Source organism: Chelonoidis abingdonii, chromosome 1 (assembly GCF_003597395.2).
Source record: "Chelonoidis abingdonii isolate Lonesome George chromosome 1, CheloAbing_2.0, whole genome shotgun sequence".
In the NCBI taxonomy this organism is placed as follows: domain Eukaryota; kingdom Metazoa; phylum Chordata; order Testudines; family Testudinidae; genus Chelonoidis; species Chelonoidis abingdonii.
In genome coordinates, this window is record NC_133769.1 from 40,531,692 (window position 1) to 40,557,232 (window position 25,541).

General features: G+C 41.3%; 1 protein-coding gene across 1 annotated transcript in view; it reads right to left on the reverse strand.

Annotated features, from left to right (window-relative positions):
* Window positions 1–25,541, reverse strand: part of IL17REL (interleukin 17 receptor E like) — a 67,670-nt gene that overhangs the window by 33,762 nt on the left and 8,367 nt on the right. Inside the window, exon 2 of the mRNA XM_032769401.1 lies at window positions 5,281–5,308. Within this exon, the coding sequence (XP_032625292.1) occupies window positions 5,281–5,308 (28 nt within the window). The remainder of the gene's footprint in view (window positions 1–5,280; window positions 5,309–25,541) is intronic.

Sequence of the window (25,541 nt, forward strand, 5' to 3'; positions counted from 1 at the left end):
CAGTTAGAAAAAATTGCTGCAAAATCTAGAGATCTTTTCTTAGACAGCATCATCTGACATGTGATTGTTCATATTCTGTCATGCCAGCACAGAGTAACCAGGCTGCACTGTTTTCATATGAGCAAATTATTAAACAATGAATCAAATAATTAATTTGTAGGCTCCTAGAGAATAATAGGGTTATAAGTAAGGCTATAGTATTATCACGGAGGTCACAGAAGTCACGAAAGACCTTGGTGACTTCAGCCCTGGCCAGACCGGTACTAGTCAATATTTTCATTAATGACTTGGATAATGTAGAATCAGAAGATGATACCAAGCTGGGACGGGTTGCAAACACTCAAAATGATCTTGACAAATTGGAGAATTAGTCTGAATTCAACAAGAAGAAATTCAATAAAGACAAGTGCAAATTACATCACTGAGAAAGGAAAAATCAAATGCACAACTACAAAATGGGGAATAACTGTCTAGGTGGTAGTACTGCTGAAAAGAATTTGGGGGTTATAGTGAACCACAAACAATATGAGTCCTCAATGTGATGCAGCTGCAAAAAAGGCTAATATGATTCTAGGGTATATTAACAGGAGTGTTGTATGTAAGACCCAGAAGATAATTGTCCTGCTCTATGTGGCACTGGTGAGGCCCCTGCTGGAGCAATGTGACCAGTTCTGGGCACCACAATTTAGGAAAGATGTGGCCAAATTGGAAAGAGCCCAGAGGAGAGCAACAAAAATGACAAAAGGTTTAGAAAAACTCAGCTATGAGGAAATGTTGAAAAAACTGGACATATTTAGTCTTGAGAAAAGAAGACTGAGGGGCAACCTGATAAGTCTCCCAATATGTTTAGGGATGTTATAAAGAGGATGGTGATCAATTGTTCTCCATGTCCACTGAAGGTAGGACAAGAAGTAAAGGGAGATTTAGGTTAGATGTTAGGAAAAACTTTCTATCAGGGTAGTTAAGCTCTGGAATAGGCGTGGAGTCCCCACCTTTGGAAGGTTTTAAAACCCTTGATGGGTCTTTGGAAGGTTTTAAAATGCCCATCAAGGAAGGACTAGGTTTACTTGGTCCTGCCAGAGAGCAGGGGACTGAACTTGATGACATCTCAAAGACCCTTACAGCCCTACATTTCTATGATTCTATGAATATAAATGGCAACCAGAAGCAATAACACCTGTATTAAGTCTCCAGCAGTCTCCCAAGAAGTTGTAGGAAAAGCAAAATGCTGTGCAGAGTGAAGTGATCCCTTCACATTTTTTCAATTCTATAAACATTTTGAGGATATCATAAAACTGTTTGTAAACATATAAATAATAATTTTAAATACCTCATAGCATGGATTTTGCATGACTACATATATTTTGTTTCAGAATAAATGGTCAGTAGAGGGAAGAAATGGCAGAAGAAAAGAAGAATCCCCTTCCTGTACATGTTCTCAGACAGTCCTGATATCAGAACTCTGACACTGCACGTATCTGCCCAATTTATTTTTGACTAATTCTTCAACATCATAAGTGCTATCTTTATCATCTCTGTTATTTTTCCCCTCATTAGACAGTTACCTTTAGGGAATACACACACTTCTTTACATTCCTGATTAGTAATTTGACCTACACTACAGGACAGCTGTAAGATACACTTTTCTCCACAGTGCAGGTGCGACCTACATTTGGCTTGAATATGAAATATAACTATAATTATGGTTATAATCCCTCTATCCTAGTGTTTTGTTAATAGAAATATTGCTAATTATGGACACTGGTAATTTGGTGGTCTGTCAGACATTTGCAAGGGCTTGCTTTTCAACATGAACATAATTTCCATGTAGTTTTGCCACCAGCCCAGCCACAGCTGATTCTTCGTTATATGATGATGTAGCAAGCAAATAAGAAATGTTTGATATCTGGCAGCTTGGAACAACGCAACCCTTTGTAAACTTGGACTGAAGAAACTATGGTTGTGAGGTGAATAAGGAATGGAGATATATTATTTCAATCATTTGAAGCCTGGGGCAAGAAGCTCAAATTAGACAATAACCTTAATCAGAGGACATATAAGGTAAATGAATCAGATAGAATCTGATATCTTAGCATAGTTCTAATTATTTTTAACCTGAAATTTCGCCCTTATAAGTGTTCTAAAGTATTTAGTATACTTGCAATATATGGCCAAATATACCTAAAGATATACTAAAACTGCTTCACAGGGATATGAACCCGTAAAGCCATTTTGCATAGCACTTGTAAATTTACCCCAACATCTTCTGGATCAATTTATTATGATGATTCCACACACTTCCAAATCAACTTGTTATACTCTTACATGAAGACAATTGAAGTTCAACTTGTGGTTAATGAATAGTAAAACATACTTGCTACACACACTAGTTCTGAAGTTAACTAGATTTTCAAGTTGACAATGTCCGTTTTAAATAGATATTATGTGTAGTAAATTCTGAAAATTTTGCACTCGTGTTTTCATGGATTCATAGATTCCAAGGTTAAAGGGACCATTGTGATCATCTAGTCTGACCTCTTATATAACACAGGCCTTAGAACTTCCTCAAAATAATAGAACATAGCTTTTAGAAAAACTTCCAATCTTGATGTCAAAATTGCCAGTGATGGAGAAGCCTACACGACCTGTGGCAAACCATTCCAAAGGTAATTAACCTCACAGTTAAAAAATTATGCCTTTTTCCAGTCTGAATGTGTCTAGCTTCAATTTCCAGCTATTGTATTGTGTTTTACTTTTGTCTTCTATGTTGAAGAGGTTGTTATCAAATATTTGCTCCCCATATAAGTACTTATAGACTGTGATCAAGTCACCTCTCAACTGTTTCTTTGTTAAAATAAACAGATTGAGGTCCTTAACGTGTATCACTATAAGGCATGTTTCCTAATCTTTTAACCGTTTATGTGGCTCTTCTTTGAACCCTCTCCAGTTTACCTTTCTGAGTTGTGGACACCAGAATTGGACACAGTATTTCAGTGGCGGCTGCATAGTGCCAAATACAGACATAAAATAACCTCTCCTCCTCCTTGAGATTCCTCTCTTTATGTGTCTAAGTATTGCATTAGACTTTTGGTCACAGTATTGCACTGGGAGTTCATGCTCAGCTGATCATCCACCATGACTCCCAAATCTTTGTCTCACTGCTTCCCAGGACAGAGTCTCTCATCCAGTAAGTATGGCTTTCATTATTTATTCCTAGATGCATACATTCAAATTTAGTCAAAAATGCATATTGGTTGCTTGTGCCTAGCATACAAAGAGATCCAGATTGCTCACTCTACGTGACTTGTCCTCTTCATTATTTATCATCCTCCACCCCCAATGTTCGTGTCACCTGCAAACTTTATCAGTGATTGTTTTATGTTTTTTTCCAAGTCAGTGAAAAAAATGGTAAATGGCATAGGACCAAGATTTCACACCATTTTGAATGTTCCAGAATATTGGATTACATAGTGATGCACAGATGCCTAACCCTTTTTCTGACAGAAATCCAATTTTATAATCATTGTTACTGAATTGACATCATCAAGTTGAAATCTAATTAGTTTTTAAAAAATGAATTAATATTAATTTCATCTATTACACTTGTTCCTAAGTCCTCTTGAGCCCCAATTTTTATGAGGATTTTACTATCATCTTTTCTTATTTATAAAGTATATTTTTTCTCTCTCGTTATTGACAAAAGACCCACATAAAAAAGGGGAAGCCAAGACCTCAATCCTGAGAACATTTACACATCTGCTTAATTTTACTCACGTGAGAAGTCCCACTGGAGACAATAGGATCTCCCACATACTTATAATTAAGTGCATGGCTGATTTTTTGCAAAATTGGTGTTCAAGATTGCAATCTCTGTGAGACAGGGCCCATCTTTTGGTTATGTATGAGTACAGTGTGTTGTACTTTAGGGCTCTAATACCTGATTGGGGCCATTTTAGGTGCTTTTACAATATAAATAATATATAATAATAATACCTGATTGACTAGACAGGGGGAACAGTGGAAATGACAGTACATAAAGTGCTGTCAGATGCACAAATGAAATACAATGAGGACAAAGAGAAAAGTTATTTTCTAATCTTTTTCGCATCTAGCCATCCTTGTGTGTCTTGTAATAATGATAGTGGGAACAAATTTTCAGACAAAATGTGATGTAGGCCCTGATCCTGCTACTGGCTCTGCTTGGCTGGACCCTCATATCCAAATGGAATTCCTTGCAGAACTGGACCTTCAGTTTAGAGACCATATCTACCTCTGTATTTGTATACTATCTAGCACAATCTGGATCCAATTCTAGTTCTGGGAACAAACAAATGAAATAAATGTTACAAGGGTCCTTCCCTTTAAGGCCAAAACATCATGCTAAAGGACTTCCTCAGCCTGCCCAAAGAGAGGATAATGTGGCTTGCTTTAGCCAAGGCAGAGCACAGGGTCAAAGCCTCTGTTTCTTCTGTCAGCTCCTGCACTTCCTTCTGTGTGGGCTAGAGAATTCATTCTTCAGGGAATCAGATACCTAATCCCATAGGTTCTGGAACTAGGGGTACTACTGCAACCCCAGCTTGAAGTGGCTTCCATCATATGCTTTAGAGTTTGGTTCAATGGCTTTCAGTACCTTCACTATGCAAATTGTTCCTACTCCTTCCTTAACCTAAGTGAGACTCGCTGGTACCTGCCACAAGAATCTGACAGTCCATTCATGCTGGTCAGCAACATGCTGCAAGAATGCTTGGCTGTTTGAGATGGGGTGAGTAGATGATTTTACCCCATACTTTCCAAAGCTTTGCAGATTCTCTTCACCCTATCATGTAGTGGTAGTAGTTGTTGTTGTTGCTATTAATTATTATTATTATTATTTTATAGCTAATAATAATGATGATGATTGTAGGTAATAAAAAACACATTTGGGTGGGGTGGCTGAGGAAATCTTAGCAATGATTATACTAGGTAAGGAAAATTACAAAGCAATAAAGCACAACATTCATGAACATAAGAACGGCCATACTGGGTCAGACCAAATGTCCATCAAGATCAGTATCCTGTCTTCCAACAGTGGCCAATAAGAACTATTATCCTAAGATTTACTATAACCCATCAGTTTTTAAAATATTTTACTTTAGGGAAAGATTCTGTAAAACTGGTTTTAAATACCATGTCAAACGATCACACTGCCTGATGTGGCCTTGGAGGGGATTTATTACTTGTAGAGACCTTTTTTTGGTTGATAATTAAAGAATAACACAAATTGGAATTGCTTATACTTACTGGAAGGTTTGCTTTTACAATGAAAGCCCTGCAAATAAAAATAAGGATTATTAAAAATACTGTTCTGAAGAAAAAAGATGCTTTAGAGTTAGTGTACATGTAAATATAAATATAATTTAACAAATAGTCCCCATATTCGCTCATTAGACAAATCATTTTTAAAATTGAAGCATGACTTACCCTCAACAACACAACAATAGAAACATGCACAGTGCTAAGGCATAAGGGTCTAAGCCAACACCCACAGAGTCAATGAGGCCAATCTGATCAATTTACAATCTTTGTATTAAAGTTCTTTACAAGAACTATATTATAACAATTCCACCAGACTATATCCCTTCACATAACACAAGAACTCTAGATCACTCAATAAATTAATAGGCAGCAGATTTAATAACAAAGAAAACAAAGTACTTCTTCATGCAACATATAGTTAACCCGTGGATGCTGGAAAGCCAAAAGTATAACCGGGTTCAAAAAAGAATTAGATAAGTTCATGGAGGGTAGGTCCATTGTAATGAGGTGGAGCAGTCTCATACCAGCACAGAGGGAGTTAACTCACCTTGTTCGGTTCCCCAAGACCCTCCCCTTCCCCCTCACAGAAAGTGTGGCGGCAGACAGGAAGTATAAGAACAGAGCTCTGCAGCTCAGTTGGAGCCAGATATTTTTCTCAGAAAGTCGCATTGCCCATGGAGCCCACAACCAGCTTGGTGGGTGACGACTTTCCTGAGCTAGCCTGGAGACAAAGCCAGCCACTACCCTGGAAGACTGAGGAACCCAAAGATGAAGCAGAGAATGAGCCTCTCATCAGGGTCCCTGGGAACCAGGAAACAGTGCCACAGAGCAGCCCAACCAGATGCCAGTAGGAAGCAGCCCAGGGGAATCAGACATTCATCCTGTTGTGTTGCCAGGAGGCAAGGCAGCAATCTAACATTTTCAAATAAATCTAGTGATGGGATCACCCATCCCTTCAAGGTCCCTGGGCTGGGACATGGTGGAGCAGGGTGGGCCCAGGTCCCCTTATCCTGGGCCCCACACTCAGTGCTGGATGAGCACTAACCCCTACATCCAAGAGGCCTGAGCTATTGCTCATTTAGTTGCCCTACTACAAGCCATGATGCTCACAGATCTGGTGTGGGTGCTGAGTTTCCAGCACTACCAAAGGAGGTGCCCTGACCCTGAGATGCAGGAATCTTACATCCATTAATGGCTATTAGCCAAGATGGTCAGGGACACAACCCCATGCTCCAGGTGTCCCTAAATCTCCAACTGCCAGAAGCTGGGACTGTACGATAAGAGATGGATCACTTGCAATTGACCTGTTCTGTTCATTCCCCCTGAAGCATCTGGCACTGGCCACTGTCAGAAGACAGGATACTGGGCTAAATGGACCATTGATCTGACCACTATGGTCGTTCTTATGTTCTTATACAACTATGAGTTGAGAAGTTGGCAATGATATTTACTGTGTCCAAAAGTATATTATTAGACTGTTTGCATTTCCAATACAAGCTGATTGTGCAAGGATCTAATCCTATTTGTGCTATCTACCTTCCATACACTTTTGGAGCTATATATATAATAATTGATAATATTAATATTAGTCAAATAATTTTTAAAGAGGACTTATGCATATGACAAGTCAAACATTCAGATCAATCACCTCTAAGTCAATAAGACTTGCTTTTTTATTTAAGAGTATTCAAGCCCCAACCCCACAAATGGGATTACTCAAGTGGGTAAGTGTTTGCAGGATTTGAGTATAGAACAGTAGGGTGAGGGGGCCTGATTTTCCACTGCCTTCCTCCAGGTATAGTCATCTACCTCTGGGAAAAGCTAGTACAAAGAAAGTGTCAAATGCTACCACTGGTCTGAACAGAGAATTCTGATCTGATGCAATTTTACACCCACTTCATAGAAAAAAGAAAAATCTTGAAACTAAATACATGCAAAAGTGGGAGGAAGTGATACCAGAAGTGCAGGATGAGATTTCAGAGCTCTGCTTGTAAATTTATTTAATGTTTTTATAAAATACATGGCAAAGATAATTGAACAAATCTTCAGTTAGGATTATGGCTCCTGTCCTGCAAATCTATATGCATGCTTAGCTTTATGCAGATAGTAGTCCATTGACCCCATTGACAACATTCAGGTATCTAATGATAAGCTCATGCATAAAAGTGTTTGCAGGACTGAGACTAAGAAAATAGCAAGTTTAATGCTCTAAAACAAAACCATTTTTAGTTATCTGAGCACCACTGAGGAGCATCTGAGAAACCTCTTTACAAGAGAAAAACAATGCCCCAAAACAGCTTAAAAGATTTGTATGAAATTTAAAAGAAATCATTTGAGGAAGCTATAAGCACCTAAAAATAGGAGATTTGAATGGAAAATAATGTGGTGAGCAGGGCAGAACCTCTGAGCAAATGGGGGAATAGGAGCGGGAGGGAGGCAAGCTGTTCAGCCCTGGAGGGAGGGAAGGAGGCTCCAGGCTAGGGAACGGCATCCCAGTAATTCCTACTGCTGCTTCTATGGCAGTTACTATGTGGCTGGATCCCAGTGCCCCCACCTCCCCAAGTGCTGGTGCCCTATCCCGTCCCTTCCTACACACCATCCTGGCAGCTGGCACATGAGCTCCTGCCCCTTCCTGGACTAGGTGTCTCTGATGGGACCCACAGTGACTGTGGGGTGGGATTGGGCTATGCTGGGGAGTCCCACCCACTCTCTGATGGTAGGTTTGCCAACATCATATTTCAAAAATAATGAACTGTTTTCTTACCACCCCCGCCTCCTGCCTCGTCTCACTATTATCATTATATCATCGTCATTATTAATGAATTAATTAATAATATGCAGTATGCGCCTACATTTACCAGTTGTATTTCTTGCTGCTTTTTGCAACACAGAAATTCCCAATCTTGTTGTACAAAGATGAAGAAATCTTTGCAGGATAACTGGAAGTTTATGCAAATTTGGAGTTCACTTTTAAATAAATCTACAATTCATCTGTTTCGTACGTCAGACCATTTATTCCCCATTAATGAAAAAATCTTCTCTACAGATGCATTTGATTCTGGCACACTAAATACAAACACAATTTGGAACAAGTTTCTCAAGTTTTCTTTTCCACACTTCTGAAACACATACACCCATTTTTCATTGATCGATTTAGAAATGTCATTTCTTGATGTTTTGATCACATCTTGACTAGTGCAGAATTCCTCATAGCGCTGGTCCATGTTTACAATTTCCCTCATTTTGATTGCGCCTGTTATATCCTCAAGATCTGAGAAACTAAGCTTCTTGTAGAGGCTAATGTGTTTCAGCTTCATCACTGCATTGTCAGTAGAGAAATCAAACCATTTATCGCTGTACAAAAGCACAGAGTCATAAAACTTAATGAAGTCTTCTTTAACTTTGCGTTTTATTGTGGGAGTAGCTTTTCCATCAGTTGTTTGGCTTAGAATTCAAAAAAAACCCAATCCTGTTTCAGACTTAGCACCTTCAATTTAAATCGGCACATCTCTGCGTACATGTCAGTAATGCATAACTTTGACTCCTCCAACTTCCTCATAAATACATCAAAGACACAAGCCACATTGTGGGAAAAATGTTCTTTAACGCTACTGGACAAGACTCCCCTCGTGACTTGAAGTAGACTGTAATTGCTGGCCAGTTTCTCAAAAAATCAATCAACTGATGAGTTAAGGAGTAGCCAACTTATATTCACATGTTGCAGTACTTCTTTCTATTCAATGTCAACAAACAAAAAAACGTCAGAGTTCTTTTCTGTATATCGCGACATAGAAAAATGGTTGTAAATTTTCAACACAATTGTTTCTATGTCAACCAACAGCTGATCACTCGTATGTTTGCAAGTATTGAGGACTATGTGTGCAGGGCATTTCGCCTTCAAAATGCAGTCAGTTTCAGTACAGAACAACTTATACACCGAACTGTGTTTGCCATAGTTCACATTTGCATTATCAGCAGAGTATGCAGTAAGACAATTAACATTAAGATGGTGTTTCTCTGGGCAGTTCGTTATAGCATGATGAATGCCTTTTGCAGATTCATCACTGTCTTCATAGAAATCAAGCAGCTTGCACTGAATGCCATCTGATACGGTGAAATATTGTAGGCACATTGGAAATATCTTCCTGTTCCCCTTATTTAAAGCATCAGTCACCACGGAGAAATACACATGCTGTTCTAGTGGCAATGGTAATAAATCCCATAAACAATCCCTCACAGACTTTGGGGCCAAAATATTGGTCACTAATAGCTCTGCTTTGGTTCGTCCACAACGCAATTGGTTTGCAATATTTGAATCACAAAACTTGATTTGAATCACTGGCAAGCTTATTATCACAGTCCTTGCTGTTGTAACATAGGTTATGTTTAACTGTGCGGTAAACTGTTGCAATTTCCCATGCTGTGATTCGACTTTCAGTGTTTGAAGAGAGCAAAGAATTTGCTAATATTTGTCATACCTTTGCCCTGTGTGTTTTTCTTACGTTCATTGGCTACTGCGTGCTGCTTCAGGTCAGTTTCACCTCCATGCCCTAGAGTGAATTCACACCAGCACAAAGTACAAAAGGCCCAGTTGTATTTTATTTCCCACTGACTTTTATATCTACACAGTCTCTACATTTTTTTCTCTTTAAGTCTAACAGAACTGTCTGGTGTTCCCAGTACTTCACTCATAATTGCATTGAATGATTTCCTGACCATGTAAAAATGTGCTGCAGTTAATGTTAGCCACTAATAATATGATTTCCAAATATTAGCTCTGCTATAGCCAGAGGTTCCCAAACTATAGGTTGGGGTCTCCAAGGGCGGCATGATATGATTATCGGGGAGGCACAAAGACCTGATAGGGCCATGCTGAAAGCTAGAGGGGGCTTTGTCCAGCAGGGGAAGTGGACAGGTCTCTGCAGAGGTGTTCTCAGCTGCCAGGACCAGGCTCCCTGCCCATCTCATTCCCCTACTGCTGCAGCTGCAGCAGCCAGCCACCAACCAGAAGTTATGCTCCTCCGCTGGGGATGTTGGCAGAGACTCTGCGAGTGGGGAGGCTACACCCCAGAAGTACTGACCCCCTGCCAGACAGAGCCCCTTTCTGACTCTGGCCCTTCAGCACAGCTCCAGGGCACACAACCCTGTCCACTTGCCCTGCCTGCGGAGCCTTCGCAAGGAAAGCAGACAGGCTGCCTCAAGGGATGGAGCCAGCAGGCGGATCTGTCCAGCAGGGATCAGTACTCACAGGTGCATCTTTCCACTTCCCACCTGATCCTGGTCCCAGAGCACGATCCTGTCTACTTTCACTGCTCAGCACTAAATGGACAGAGTCCAGAGGAGAGTGGAAAGATGCACTCGTGAGTGCTGGCCCCCTGCTGTTGAAATACACAATAAAAGGCATCCTGTATAGTATGGGACAGGCAATTTTCTATTTAAATAATGGACGCCCCCTTGTAATATGGGACTGTTGGCAACCCTACATTGTGGCCATCCCTATCTCATGCACCACTGTGGCCACTCCAGCCCCTCCTCTGGGTCCCACTCTCGTCTTTGCCCCTCATCCCACCAACACACATGTGCATAACATAGCTAGTGCCTACTCTTGCTTCCACAAGGTATTGGGGGGGGGGCAGAATCCATTGGGGAGGCAGAAAATAGATCCGTCCCCCCAATATTTCCATTGCAGGGGCACACCATGTTGTAGTGCCATTAGGGTTTGGCCCAGACACCCCTCTGTCATGATTGGATTTGCAACATGGCACACAGGGTCACAGCACCACTTGACCCTGTGCAGTATGTCACAACACCCTGAGCAGGGAGTTGGACCCAGCCCCACCAGACAGGAGCCGCTGCTACTGGATGAGTCTGAGGCAAGCTTACTCTCAAGACCTGTATGAAAAAGGTGCCACACATACACCTAAAGGGTATTGTGGTGGGTGGGGGGGAGGCAGCTCCACTACTGGCTTGAGGTAGGTCATCACCTTTGCCATGGCAGTGTGTCAAAAGTGAACCATAAAACCAGATATGCCCCGAATGGTGGTGTTTCAGCTACACTTGCATCAATAATAAAGAGAAACAGGTGGCCACGAATTTTCATAGGTTAATAATTTACTCAAAATTTCTCACACACTGAACTTCTCACAAGTTTCTGTTGGCTATCCAGGGCCTACGCAGTGTCAATGACTTGCAAAGGCAGGTACCACCTTTACATAATACTTCAATGTCACCTAATAAAGAACATCTAAGGAAAAACAATCTTACTTCACACAATTGCTACACGGACTGGAATACTTCTTAGTCAAAATATTTCAAGTGACTGACATCACTGGGATTTGTGTCTGTCCCGGACCTTTGAAACCCAGGTCACGAGAGAATTAAATGAATGCACATATTGGAACATGTAAAATCTTATGTACAAAACCATGTCTACTGCCAGTAAAATCATTTCTACTTAGGGAGCATTTCTCAATAAGGAAACTGCTTAAACAATATCATCCAATTTCCGTATTTGTGTCTCCCAGCACAGTATAATCAGTAGAGAGGAAACTATTACTTTCTCTGAAATAATGCAATGCAATAGTAAACTTTAAAAAAGTAGAAATGAAACAAGTCATCCACTATAAAGTTCATGCTATAATTTTAGCTGCTGTTCCATATATCTATTTTTAATTCATTTCTTTACTGGACTCTGCAGCTCTATGTAGAAGGACAAGTTTCATTAATTGAAGTTCTGGATGTACTTGAAGAAATGCAACTGACTACCTGCAAAATTGACTCAAGCACGATAGGTGTAAAAATGAAGTGAGTGAGCTGAGAGGTTGGCTTCCTTGCTCAGAGTTCTCAGCAAGATGTTTAAGGCGACTGCTGTTCAAGGGCTGAGCAACTGCTCACTGGGGAAACAATCTCACTTGCTGCTGACAATCTTGCACATTACCACTCTGTTTCCAACCTCCCATTTTAGGGTCAGGCTATTGACAAGGCTGTGGTTAAGCGGCTCTGGAGACTTCCCTGACACCTGTCAATATTGCCCAAGAAACCATCACTAAAATAGTTAACTATTATCCATGATTTATGCTTCCTTTGGTGGGGGAGGGGGTTAAGATTATTGAGAAGATTATAGTGCAAAATCTTCCTGGTGAAATCCTGGCTCCACTGAAGTCAATAGCAAAAATCCCATTGACTTCAGTGGGGCCAAATTTTCATTCTCAGAGTAGTTAGATGCCTCAGATCTCCTATTAATGGCACTTAGATCACACAAACCATACAGTGATGATCATGTTATGGCCTTGAACCTTTGATGAGAACTATGCAGGTAGACCATTGACTTCAACAGGGTTCCCTACAGATGCAGAGCTCCTCAGACATGGAGCTCTTGCAGAAAATCCTTGGCTAATGAAACAGATTTTCACAAATATTAGACAGTTACAGTTAGCACTTGGTTGCAATTTCTGATTTTTATACATGATTTTTTTTAAATTATATGGGAGTTGGGTTTTTTTCCCCTTCATACTCATTTTGCCGAAGAGTCATAGAAACCATTTGCCAAAGAAGAACTCACACATGTTAACAAAGTTCATCCTCCACTTTCTATGGCTTTGTTTTCAGGAAATATCTAAACTGAAGCCAGTAAAAAAAAAACATTAATCCAGGAATCTGAATTCTACTTCCTCTTTCAAAAGCATTTTCTGAAAAAGGAAGTACCTGTGTTCTTATATCTATAAAATCACTGATTCATATCTGTCTTGGCAAAAAGCCTAAGCAGAATATACTTACACAATACAGAAACAGTTAGGGGGTTTCCTGGGTCTCTAGGGTTTCCCCCATTCATGCAATTGCCCTGTTGTAGCTAGACGTTATCTAAACAGATACAGCCAAATCCAGGCGCCTGAATAGAGAGTGTGAGGCCAATAGACTCCTTTTTAGCTAACACAGCAGGTTCTCAGAGAACTAAGGCTATGTTGACAAGTGAAACACCCTTTAGTTTTCTTTGTGGTAGGGAGGGAGCGCAGACGACAAAGCGGGATCAGGCGGAGAATGCTTCCAATTTTTGATGATTTATTTTTGAGTGAAACTGGCAGAGAAAAGAAGAGACAGAAATGTTCCCCATTTCCCTGAACGACCAGAGGAACTGGGCGCAAGAGAAGAAGAGCTGTGGCAGTAGAATGTGCCCGCTGACATGTGACAATAGAAGAGTTAAAGTAAGACTCAGGCTCAGATCCTCAAAGGTATTTAGGCTTCTGTCTTCTATTGAAATCAATGGAAGTCAGGAGCCTAAACACCTCTGAGGAGCTGGCCCTCAGTTTCATGTAAATTTGACCAGCTTTCTTTTGCCAGCAGATGTGTCCAGCTCACAGGTGAAGGTGGCATACTAGAATTCTTAGTGACTTAAGGTCAGTGGGATAGCTGTGTGTATGTCAGAGGCAGACTTCGAAACTTGTTAAAAATAATATTTTTTAAAAGATAATGGGCTTGATCTTGTGCCATTCTCTGGTCACTTTACATTGATCCATTAGTGTGGTGGCTTTCAACCTGTGGTCCACGACTCTTGGGGGTCTACAGACTATATCGAAGGGGTCCATAAAAGGTTGTCATTACCATAGAACAATGGTTTTCAACCTATGGTCTGTAGACCCCTGGGAGTCAGCTAACTATGTCTAAGATTTACAAAGAAGTCTGCACCCCCATTTGAAATTTTTTAGGTCTCTGCAAATAAAAGAAGGTTGAAAACCTGCAATGCATTGGTGCAAACAGCCCTAAAGTCAGGTGGCCTGGACACAGAAGTTCTTTCATATATTGGCAGATCTTTGGGTGGAATAGAGCCACCATAGCAGTTATCACACTACTACCTCAATGCAGACTGTCCGTGCAAGGTGTGACCAGAAAAAAAAAGCTTCCCTCCATTCTGGCAATATTCAATTCCTATGACAGCCCTTTGGGGCAGCTTTACAGCAACCTCTGGGTTATTCTAAGTCTGCACACTGAACAAGTGCCGTGGTCCCAGAATGTGGGGAGCACAAAGGACATCTTTAAGTTTTCCCTTCCTCCCCAGAGCTGCACCAAAAGCTTCTCAGCTACAATTGACCTTGTTCTTTATATTGTAACTAGGTCTGTCAATTAATTAAAATTAATCACAATTAATCGCACTTTTAATCACGCTGTTAATAGAATGCCAATTGAAATTTATAAAAGCAGCAAAGAGTCCTGTGGCACCTTATAGACTAACAGACATTTGGCGCATGAGCTTTCATGGGTGAATACCCACTTCATTGGATGCATGTAGTGGAAATTTCCAGGGGCAAGTGTATACATATGCAAGAAAGAAGCAGGCTAGAGATAACGAGGTTAGTTCAATCAGGGAGGATGAGGCCCTCTTCTAGCAGTTGAGGTGTGAAAACCAAGGGAGGAGAAACTGCTTTTGTAGTTGGCAAGCCATTCACAGTCTTTGTTTAATCCTGAACGATGTGTCAAATTTGCAGATAAACTGAAGCCAGCAGTTTCTCTTTGAAGTCTGGTCCTGAATTTTTTTGCTGCAGGATGGCTACCTTAAGATCTGCTATGTGTGCCAGGGAGATTGAAGTGTTTCTCCTACAGGTTTTTGCATATTGCCATTCCTAATATCTGATGTCTATTTATCCTTTTCTGTAGAGACTGTCCAGTTTGGCCGATGTACATAGCAGAGGGCATTGCTGGCATATGATGGCGTATATTACATTGATGACTTGCAGGTGAATGAACGTGATGTGTGGCTGTTCTGGTTAGGTCCTGAGATGGTGCGCTGGTGTAGATGCATGGATTGCATGCTCCAAAACATCTGTTAGTCTATAAGGGTGCCACAGACTCTTTGCTACTTTTCAGATCCAGACTAACACGGCTACCCTCTGATATTGAAATTTATTTACTATTTTGGATGTTTTTCTACATCAAATATATTGATTTAAATTACAATACAGAATACAAAGTGTACAGTACTCAGTTTATATTTACTTTGATTACAAATATTTGCACTGTAAAAATGACAAACAAAATAGTATTTTTCAGTTCACCTCATATAGGTACTGTAGTGCAATCTCTTTATCATGAAAGTTCAACTTACAAAGGTAGATTTTTTTTTGTTACATAACTGCACTCAAAAACAAAACAATGTAAAATTCAGGGCCTATAAGTCACTCAGTCCTACTCTCTATTCTGCCAATCGCAAAGAGAAACAAGTTTGTTTACATTGATGGGAGATAATACTGCTGGCTTCTTATTTACAATGTCACTGAAAGTGAGAACAGGCATTCACATGGCACTTTTGTACCGGCAGTGCAGGTATTTACATGCCAGATATTCTAAACATTTGTATATGTCTTCAAGCTTCGGCTACCATTCCAGAGGACATCCTTCCATGTTGATGACACACGTTAAAAAAGTAATGCATTAATTAAATTTTGACTGAACTCCTTGAGGGAGAATAGTAGGTCTCCAGCTCTGTTTTACCTGCATTCTGCCATGTATTTCATATTAGAGCAGTCTCAGATGATGACCCACTACATTCTGATCGTTTTAAGAACACTTTCACTGCAGATTTGACCAAATGGAAAGAAGGTATCAATGTGAGATTTCTAAAGATAGCTACAGCACTCAACCCAAGGTTTAAGAATCTGAAGTGCCTTCCAAAATCTGAGAGGGACAAGGTGTGGAGCATGCTTTCAGAAGACTTAAAAGAGCAACACTCTGGTGCAGAAACTACAGAAACCAAACAATCAAAAAAGAAAATCAACCTTTTGCTGGTGGCGTCTGACTCAGATGATGAAGTGAGCATGCAGCAGTCTGTACTGCTTTGGATCGTTATCGAGCAGAATCCATCATCAGCATGGACGCATGTCCTCTGGAATGGTGGTTGAAGATGAAGGGACATGTGAATATTTATCGCATCTGGTACGTAAATGTCTTGCAATGTTGGCTACAACAGTGCCATGAAAATGCCTGTTCTCACTTTCAGGTGACATTGTAAACAAGAAGCGGGCAGCATTATCTCCTGCAAATGTAAACAAACTTGTTTGTCTGAGTGACTGGCTGAGCAAGAAGTAGGACTCAGTGGACTTGTAGACTCTAAAGTTTTACATTGTTTTATTTTAAAATGTAGTGTTTTTTAACATAATTCTACATTTGTAACTTTAACTTTCATGAGAAAGAGATTGCACAAGACTTGCATGAAGTGAATTGAAAAATACTATTTCTTTTGTTTTTTATGGCACAAATATTTGTAATAAAAAATAAATATAAACTGAGCATTGTACACTTTGTATTCTGTGTTTTAATTGAAATCAATATATTTGAAAATGTAGAATACATACAAAATATTTAAATAAATTGTATTCTATTATTTAACAGTGTGATTAATTGTGCAATTAATTGTGATGAATTTTTTTAATCTCACAATTAATCGTGATTAAATTTTTTAATTCTTTGACAGCCTGACATAACCAAAAATGAGAAAAACCACCACACAAATCTCTCCTGGGGCTGAGAAGAATGATCATGAGCCTGCTCCTTTCCCCCATGACCTCCACTACGGATGCTCCCACAGTACTGCTGTACTGTGTGTAGTGTAATACTTTCCTCTAAATACTACTGCAGCTGTGTGCATTCTAAGAGGAGGAGTGCTTGTGAAAGAGTATAAAAGTACAGTAATTATACCTCTGGCACTTCTTTGTTGTGCTGCATATTCATTACACAAATGAAACACTAGTCAAAGCAATTTTGCTTTCAGGCATCACACCCAGAAGGGATATTTTCCCCCTTGTGTTTTTTTCAAACGCACTGAATATATATGTTTGTGTTGATGATATTGTGATACAAACACAAAAAGGGCACTGATAACAGACACTGTCTCTTAAATTCAGATAGAGTGGTGCTGATTTAGAGTGAAGATCTGGACTGTTGTATTGTGCCCATCGCTGTTGATGGGACAGAGGTTTGGGGACAGAGGTTTGTCTGCAGTGACAGCATGTTTCAACCTCCTTTTCTAAACATTTAAGGAAACCTGACACCAGTAATGACAGGCAGAACAGAATCATATACTATGCACAAAATCCAGTCAAAAAGTTCTTAATTGGCCAGATACTCAGCTGATGTAAATCAGTCTCACTCCATATCTGGAATGTCAAAAAATATTACCAGCTCAACTATTTGAAAGGCACAACTACCCTATCTAAGCAACATTTTCATCAGCATTGCTTGTATACTGATGAGACCAGTGCACTTTATTACGGCATTACGGGCTATTTCAATTTGTTACTTTCCACTATGAGCAGGGGCAGCTCCAGGCTCCAGCACGCCAAGCGCGTGCTTGGGGCGGCAAGCAGCAGGGGGCACTCTGCCAGTGCCGCGAGGGCAGCAGGCTGGCTGCCTTCCACGGCTTGCCTGCGGAGGGTCCGCTGGTCCCAGGACCAGCGGACCCTCCACAGGCAAACAGCCGGAGGCAGCCTGCCTGCCGTGCTTGGGGTGGCAAAATCCCTAGAGCCGCCCCTATGAGTCACTGAAATTGTCTCATATGGAAGTATCTAGTACTCTGATGTTACAACCATCTCTGTACTACACAAATGGACACCAAGCACTACTATACAGTACAATTTGGCCTTTGTAAAAACCAAACATCATGTTGTTTTCACTTGTGCTTCTATAGATGATTAAGTGTTGAATCCAAAGACCACTGACGTCAGTGGAATTCTTTCTTTGGATCAGGCCCCAAATGCAGAACTAGCTTTTTGCCTCTGTGACTTTAACTGAGCTGTGAGAACACTGTTACTAATGGCATTTCCGAGGCAAATTCTGTATGTGCATTTAGTATTGCACCAGCAGTGGCTGGTAGATCGTGACATGTTAATCGCAACACCAAAGTTTGCAATCAGTTGTAAACTGAGATTAACTCAGCTCCAGGCCTTTAGACTATAACCCGGAATGGAAAGCAAACTTTAATATTTTCCCTATATTTTTGTGAACCTAAAACCTGTATTAAGACAAATTATTATTAAGTCAATTAAACAGTGGGTGACTTCAGAGAGAAGAACATGGTAAATTCAGGAAGTTAGAGATGGTGAAATGGATGAGCACTCTAGGGATTTATGTTTGGAGACCTAACTTCAAACCCTCTATTCACCAGGGAAAATGAATTTGCTGAGCTCATCCCAAATCTGCTGGTGCTTATCACAAAACCACACCTAAATTTGGCACTGCAAAGCACAGTTGACAATTTCTCAACATACATACCAGGGATGCTGCATGTCAGGGCTGAGATACATTGGCAGAGCTATGCAGGGAAATTTGCATAGCAAATGCATACACTATTCATGGTTCAATATTATAGATCTTCTGAGCCCCCAAACGGAAAAATATTACCTGACTTATATAACCCTTGAACCATCACTTACTACTACAATTCTTTCTACTAGGAACTGCACTAAAGTATTGGATTTGTTTTTCCCCTGAAGTGCTTTTACAAACTAAACACTATTCAAGATTATTAAAGACAAGATTGCCACTTCCTTTTACGTTGCTCCACAGGGAAATAGAAACGGTGTGTAAGCATGTGGCTTGCCAAGAGTGCTGATCCAGAAGTGGGCTGAGCAGGACTACTACTCCCCACCATGTGCAAATGGCCAGAGAAGGAGTGGAGCCAGCATGATGGGGAAGTAATCTACATTCTGTGTAGACCTACAGTAAATTACTTCCACCCAGGAACGAGGAAGGAGGTGCAACTTTTTGAAGCACAGCTCCTTCCCAGGGCTGTTCCTAGGGTGTGATAACAAACACAAGAAGTAAAATGTCAGACTAATCCTAAGAGCAAGATTCTGCCTCTCTTACTTATGTTGAGTGGTAATTTACTCTGCATTAATCTAGGGTGACCAGACAGCAAATGTGAAAAATTGGGATGGGGGTGAGAGCTAATAGGAGCCTATATAAGAAAAAGACCCAAAAATCAGCACTGTCCCTATAAAATAGAGACATCTGGTCACACTAATTTAATCCCATTGGCTTTGCTTGTGGCTGCACTTTAAATCTATTGGGAAGCTAATGCTTGTGCAGAAGGTGGCAGCCAACTTGTCAAGCAAATGTCCTGCTAATAGCTATTCAAACAGTGTTTCCTGCTCTGAGCTGGCTGCCTGTGGATTTCCAGGTGGAGTATGATTTTGATCTCTAAAAATGATCTACAGAGGCAATTTGAGCTAGACCCATCTCAGTCCGACAGGGTTTCTGCAGAATATTCTCCATATTGGTCTCTTTTGTTAGGAATATACTCTCTCCTTGCTCCACATCACCCTGCATTTGTTGACCTTCATGGCACACAGCAAGGCACTCTCTCCAAGAAAGCTCTTAAAGAAGTGAGTATCACTTAAGGGACAGGCAGAGAGAAAGTGGAGAATTTGTCTTATATTTGTTTCATGGTTACTTGTTGATTAGTATCTTGTTTGTGGGGCTGCTGGTTATTTTTCTTCTTGACACATTCATCTTTTGTATTTTAATTCAGTGTCATAGGTGCCTTGAGCATTAAGATTGGTGCCTCATTGTTATTTTAAACATCCAGATAAATACACAACAGGCAACTGCTCAACATAAGGGAGGCTCTAAATATCAAGGTTGGGTGAATGCCCCACTATTCCGTTTTAGTGTGTATGTGGAACCACTGGTTCTACCCAACAGATGACATTTAGGACTACTAGAAAGATCTGTTGTGAAAATAATTGAGCTAAAAGCTGAAGAGACATAGGTCACATGAATTGGAGTCTAAATCTACCTCTTGATTAGCTAGAATGTTTCAGTGACCATTTAAAACCTTCCTCTGCCTCCTACCTCTGAACACAAAGCTTGTGGTGATATATGTTCTTTTGAATATGCGAATTTTCTCAGTTACTATTCAGAAATATTTTACAAAATGCAGTTCACCTACTGCTTGGGTAAAACAAGGAAGCAATGAATGCACAGTAGGATATAATGAGAAATACTAAAACAAAGGCTATAAAATGCATAAAAGTTTCAAAATGGAGATGTTAAAATTAAAAACTGTTGCAAATAATGAATTGAGTCTGGAGAAAGACATAACTGCAATAACAGGAGGGAGAACAGCAGATCAGGGAGGGGAAGAAACTGGAAAAAAATCAAGGAAGTTTGCATGTTTAGGGATGAAAGGGGAAAACAAAATTGAAGAGAGTATAAGGTATTTAGTGAAATTAATTCTACTTCCTCAATGTTTTTCCAAGAGAAGACAATGAATGTACAGACAGCGCTGTGTAATATTGCCCATGTGATTCATACTTCCTGAAAGAAGGAAGGCAAGTAGGGGCAACTCCAAATAATCAGTTTTCGACAACTAGTTTATCACAGAGAGTTCAAGGCAACTAGGCAGAAACCTTTTCCTTCAAGTTAGACAATTGCAGATCATTTGCAGAGTATGAATTAAGCTCTAGATGATTAAGGGGACTGAGAGGATTTTTTGTTGTTTTTAACCATGCATATCTTGAGTGAGTATGTCTCATACACAGCTCAAAGGGTGAATACTATGGCCTATATGCTGAAAGGTGAGACGATAATCAGCCAGATCCTCAACCCTCTTCTGTCTGCCTTGAAATGTTCCAGCAGCATGAAGGAGACTTAAATATGGCTTGAATGACCGTCTCATCATTCTACTCTAAGGATACGCCCAGATGATCCATGAAGATGACTTTCCAGTCCCTTTTAAATCCCTCTTCAGAGAGGATAAGAGAATTTGGCCTAATGGATTCACACTGGTGTAAATCTAAGGTCAGAACCATAAACTCATAATCTCAATAGACTGGTTAAATGGAATGTTCCAACACACATTATTGTATCAGCTCAGTGATCAGTCTTAGCCACAAAGTTCCAACCCAGTTTGGAACTTCCTCAGCATTCCAGGGCATATGTTTTAGCCATAACTTTATGTAAGTACAATGTACTCAATTATGGAGAGACTATAGGTTTTTTTTCATATTTAAAGCCTTGATTCTGCAATTAGATACACACGAGCAGACAGCTGAGTCCACCCAGCATCACTGAAGTTTCCATCAGTGAAGAGGATCAAGGGCAAAAACTTACAAATTTTCCAACAAGACTGTTTTCCAACAGAAAATCACACACACACAGAAATCCATATTCATAAAAAAAATTGGGGTTTTGTCAAAAATCAAAACCTTAAAATATTTTAAATTTTTTGACAAAAGCTGGGAAAATGCTGAGAAAAAAACACAATAATTTTCCATCCAGTCCTAATACTAAAAGATATTATTTTTCTCAAAGCTGATGTATAACATTGGGTGCAAGCTCTTTTGACATGAACAGCTCTATGTGTGATTGCCTGTGCTGGAGAGTACATGCCCTTAAAGACAGGTTCCTGGTCCTGCACTGCCTGGACCCTAGTAGCATGGCATCCTGGGACTTGTAGTTCCCAGAGATAAGTGACTTTCAAGGAAGCGACATCCCCCCTTTGATTTCCCTGTTGACATCAGGGATTGAATTTTGTCTTAATCCATTGAGGACTGCCAGCCTCAACATTTAAAACTCATGAGTCAGACTTCACAAAATCTTGAAACTGGTCCTAAAATCAAGAGAGGTGTTTTTTGGCTTGTCTTCTGATTTTTGAAACCCACTCCCCACCTCCAATGTGCATGTATGAAAGCATTACAGAGTTACTGATGCTTACAAATGTATAGAATCAAGCTATTCTGACCCCCATTGCAGCAGCTCCAGCTAGAAGACACAACTGAGATCAAATTACACCAATGTGTATAATGCTCAGCATTGTCAACCTCAAGAGATCAAAAACCATGAGTCAGAACCCTCAAAATTATGAGACTGGCCCAAAAAGCATGAACTTTTTTTTTTTTTAAAAATAAAGCTTTATTGTGAGGGTTTTTTGGTCTTAAGATTTTTGAACTCCCCCTCCCCATCTCCAGTATGTGTGTGCAACTGTTAGTGTCACTCACTATCCCAAAAGCATTAGGTAAGGTGGTTTTTGACCCTGCTGCAAGAGCTCTCACCCCCACATCTGTCCATTCCCTAACCAGCAATTAATCCTGTTCCCCCAGATCCCCCTTCATTTCTGTCCCCACTCAGCCTCCTCATCAGTTCAGCCTCTCCTGCCCCCATCAACTCCACCCCCCATCGGTCCAGCCCCCACCAGCAGTTCTACTCGCAAGCCCCAATCCCCATCAGCTCAGCTCCCACCAGGCCCCACCCTCAGTTCAGCTCCTCACTAGGGTTGGCATCATTGTATTTCAAAAATACTAGACAAGCCTCAGATGTCCCCAGTCTTGACTTGAGCCTTTAGGGGCAAGTCCCTTCTTCTCCCCATCTCTCCTAGGGGTTCTTTCTCCCCAGGTCTGGGTGCTGTGCCTGGCAGCCACTGCAGCTCCTGTTTATGTTCCACGCAGATGCCAGGAGCTGAGTCAGAACCTCTGGCATGACGGAGGGAAAGCTGGGTCAAATTTGAGTGATATCGCAACCCTGTGCACAAGGTCACAACATCATTCAAATTTGGTCTAGCTACCCCTCCATCAGCAACGCCACTCAAATTTTGTCCAGCTGCCTCTCCATCTGGCATGGAGGGGTGGCCAAGCCAAATATCAGTGGTGTTGCGACCCTGTGCACCAGGTTGAAATACAGGATAAAAGGCACCCTATACTGATTTAGCAAGGGTCAGGCACTTTTTTATTTAAATAAGGGACATCCCTTATACCAAAGGACTGTTGGCAAGCTTCCATCCCATCTCCATCAGCCTCCAGCCCACTCAGTTTTGCCTCACCACTGTTCCTCATGGAGTTCTCCATCCCCTTCTCCTAGGCCTGGGGGTGCTGCAGCACCGTCACCTCTTCCTCTTTCCCAAGCAAGGAAGAGCAGCTCCAGGAGCTCTTCACCACGCTCTGGCTAGGGGAAGGTGACCCAGGCGACCCACTGGGATGCTGGGCTTGGGGGGCACCGGGCTCAGGGTGCTGTTTTTGTTGTTAGCAACACTTCCTAAAATGGATCCTGCTCATGCTGCCAGTCACAGTCGCGAGTGGTGAGTGCAGCTTTTCAAAGCTCAGGCTCATTAAAACATCAACGATGGCCAATTTCAGACTGACATTGCTTGCTATTTTGTCGCTTGAAAATGCCATTGGCCAATCTTTGGATCTCTCTGACACTGGGCTTCAGCTCATGAGGGCAAAGGAGAGAAAAGCGACCTTTTGAACTACAGGACTAGGGTTAATATTCTAAGGCTGTCACCTACTTTAACACTATTTAATACTGGTCCACCCAATGGTGGTGCACAGTTCAATTTCTTGATGTTGGTACATTTCTGTTATTCTTAAAATTAAAAAGTTTCTATAAGCTTAGAGGAAACATTTATTTTATTTGCATATATATAGCATGAATACAGTTTTACAGATCCTAGTGTGCAAATTTATCATCTTATATGACAGGGATGAATCACAGATGCAAATCATGCATAAAAGTCATGAAATGGACTACAAATGCAATAAAAATAAGATATTCAAAAGTTTAATAAATGGAGGGGGAGTGCCAAAGATGCTCCTCGCCTGAGGCACCATTTGGCCTGGGGTTGGCCCTGACTCTGGCTGTTCCCAAGCTGGATGCTGCAGGGGAGTAAGCACTGTTCCATCCAGGTTCTCACAGGAGGGGAGAGGGCAGGGCTGTCATGAGCTGCTGGGTTCTTTGCTCACCATCCTCCTCCTTCTTCCATGAGAACAGCAAGCAGAAGAGAGAGATTTTGTCAGCTTCCAGCAGGGCTGAACTTCACTAGGAGGCTGAAGCTTCTTGTATCATCACAAAGTGGGCTGCAGAACCCTCTGAAATCCCATCACTCCCGAAAACATCATGAGAGTTGTCAATGCTGCCTGTCACCTGATGGAGCACAACTTCCACCTTCGCCCAAAATCGACAAACAATTAATTCTACCCCAACTCCGAGATGCCCAGCCCCACATCAATTAATTTGTATGCCCAGCACCCAGTCCCACATGAACTCTGCCCACTCACCCCAAGACATACATCAATTCTGTGCCCAGCCCCACATCTCCCTTTTGCCACCAGTGCACCGCTGCACCTCTTGCAGCTGTTGAGATTCATCACCTCCAAAGTCTTCCCAGCTTCCAGGGACAGCTGGGGGGACAGCTCTTCTCCTCCTTCTCAGGTCGGAGAGGTTGCAAGATAAAGGACGGGCAGGGAGAGAAGCAGGGAGCAGTTAACTCATTTTTCACAAGAGGGGTAAGAGCAACTGAGCAGCCCTCAGCTTCTGGGCTCTTTCTGCTCCTTCCTCTCCCCTACTGCAAAAATGGTATCAGCTGCTCCATCTCCCTCTCCCTGCCCAAATACCTCTCTCAATTCCTGGGAAGGAGGGGAGAGTTCTGTCTGCCTTCTGCAGCAGCTGTGATTGACTGTTTTTCCCCAGGCAGCAGGGAAATGGGAAAGACAAAAAATCAGCGCTGCTGAGAAAGGCTGGAAATGTTGTGAAGGTTAGAACTTCTCATGTTGTCATCACCAGACTGCTGTAGCAAATGCCAAACTCCTACTACTCCTGATGAAATTGGGACAGCTGACAACAGCGCCTGAGGAAGAGGTAGGGATATGGCTAGCAAGCAGGGCCAGCTTTAGGAAATGCGGGGCCCAATTTGAACATTTTCGGTGAGGCCCTGGCAGGAATGACACCAAAAAAAAAAATGTAAAAAAAGCCTTTAATTTCTTAGCAACCAGTTCCCTATAAAAAATTCTGATTTAAGGGATGTGCCACAGTATGTATTTTTTGTACCAATAGGGTTACTATACATCCATATTTTCCTCCCAGATGGCGATTTAAGAACCAAAAAGACTGACATGTCCGAGAAAATATGGATGTATGTTAACCCTACCTAAAGTTCTTTTTTTAAAAAGATGGGCCTGAACTAGAAATGAGCTCCGTTTCACATGTGTGGGTCCCCGCCACTTCCAGGGGGTGTGTTAGTGTGACCAGATGTCCTGATTTTATAGGGACAATCCCGATTTTTGGGTATTTTTCTTCGATAGGTTCCTATTGCCCCCCACCCCCTGTCCTGATTTTTCACATTTGCTGTCTGGTCATCCTAGTGTGTATGTGTGTGTATATGTTTTGCAGTTGTCCCTGACTGAAACCCTCAGCATCTAGTTTCAGAGCGCGGATATACAGACTTGGACTCATGCTATGGAGCTGAAAACAGCCATGCAGACATTCAA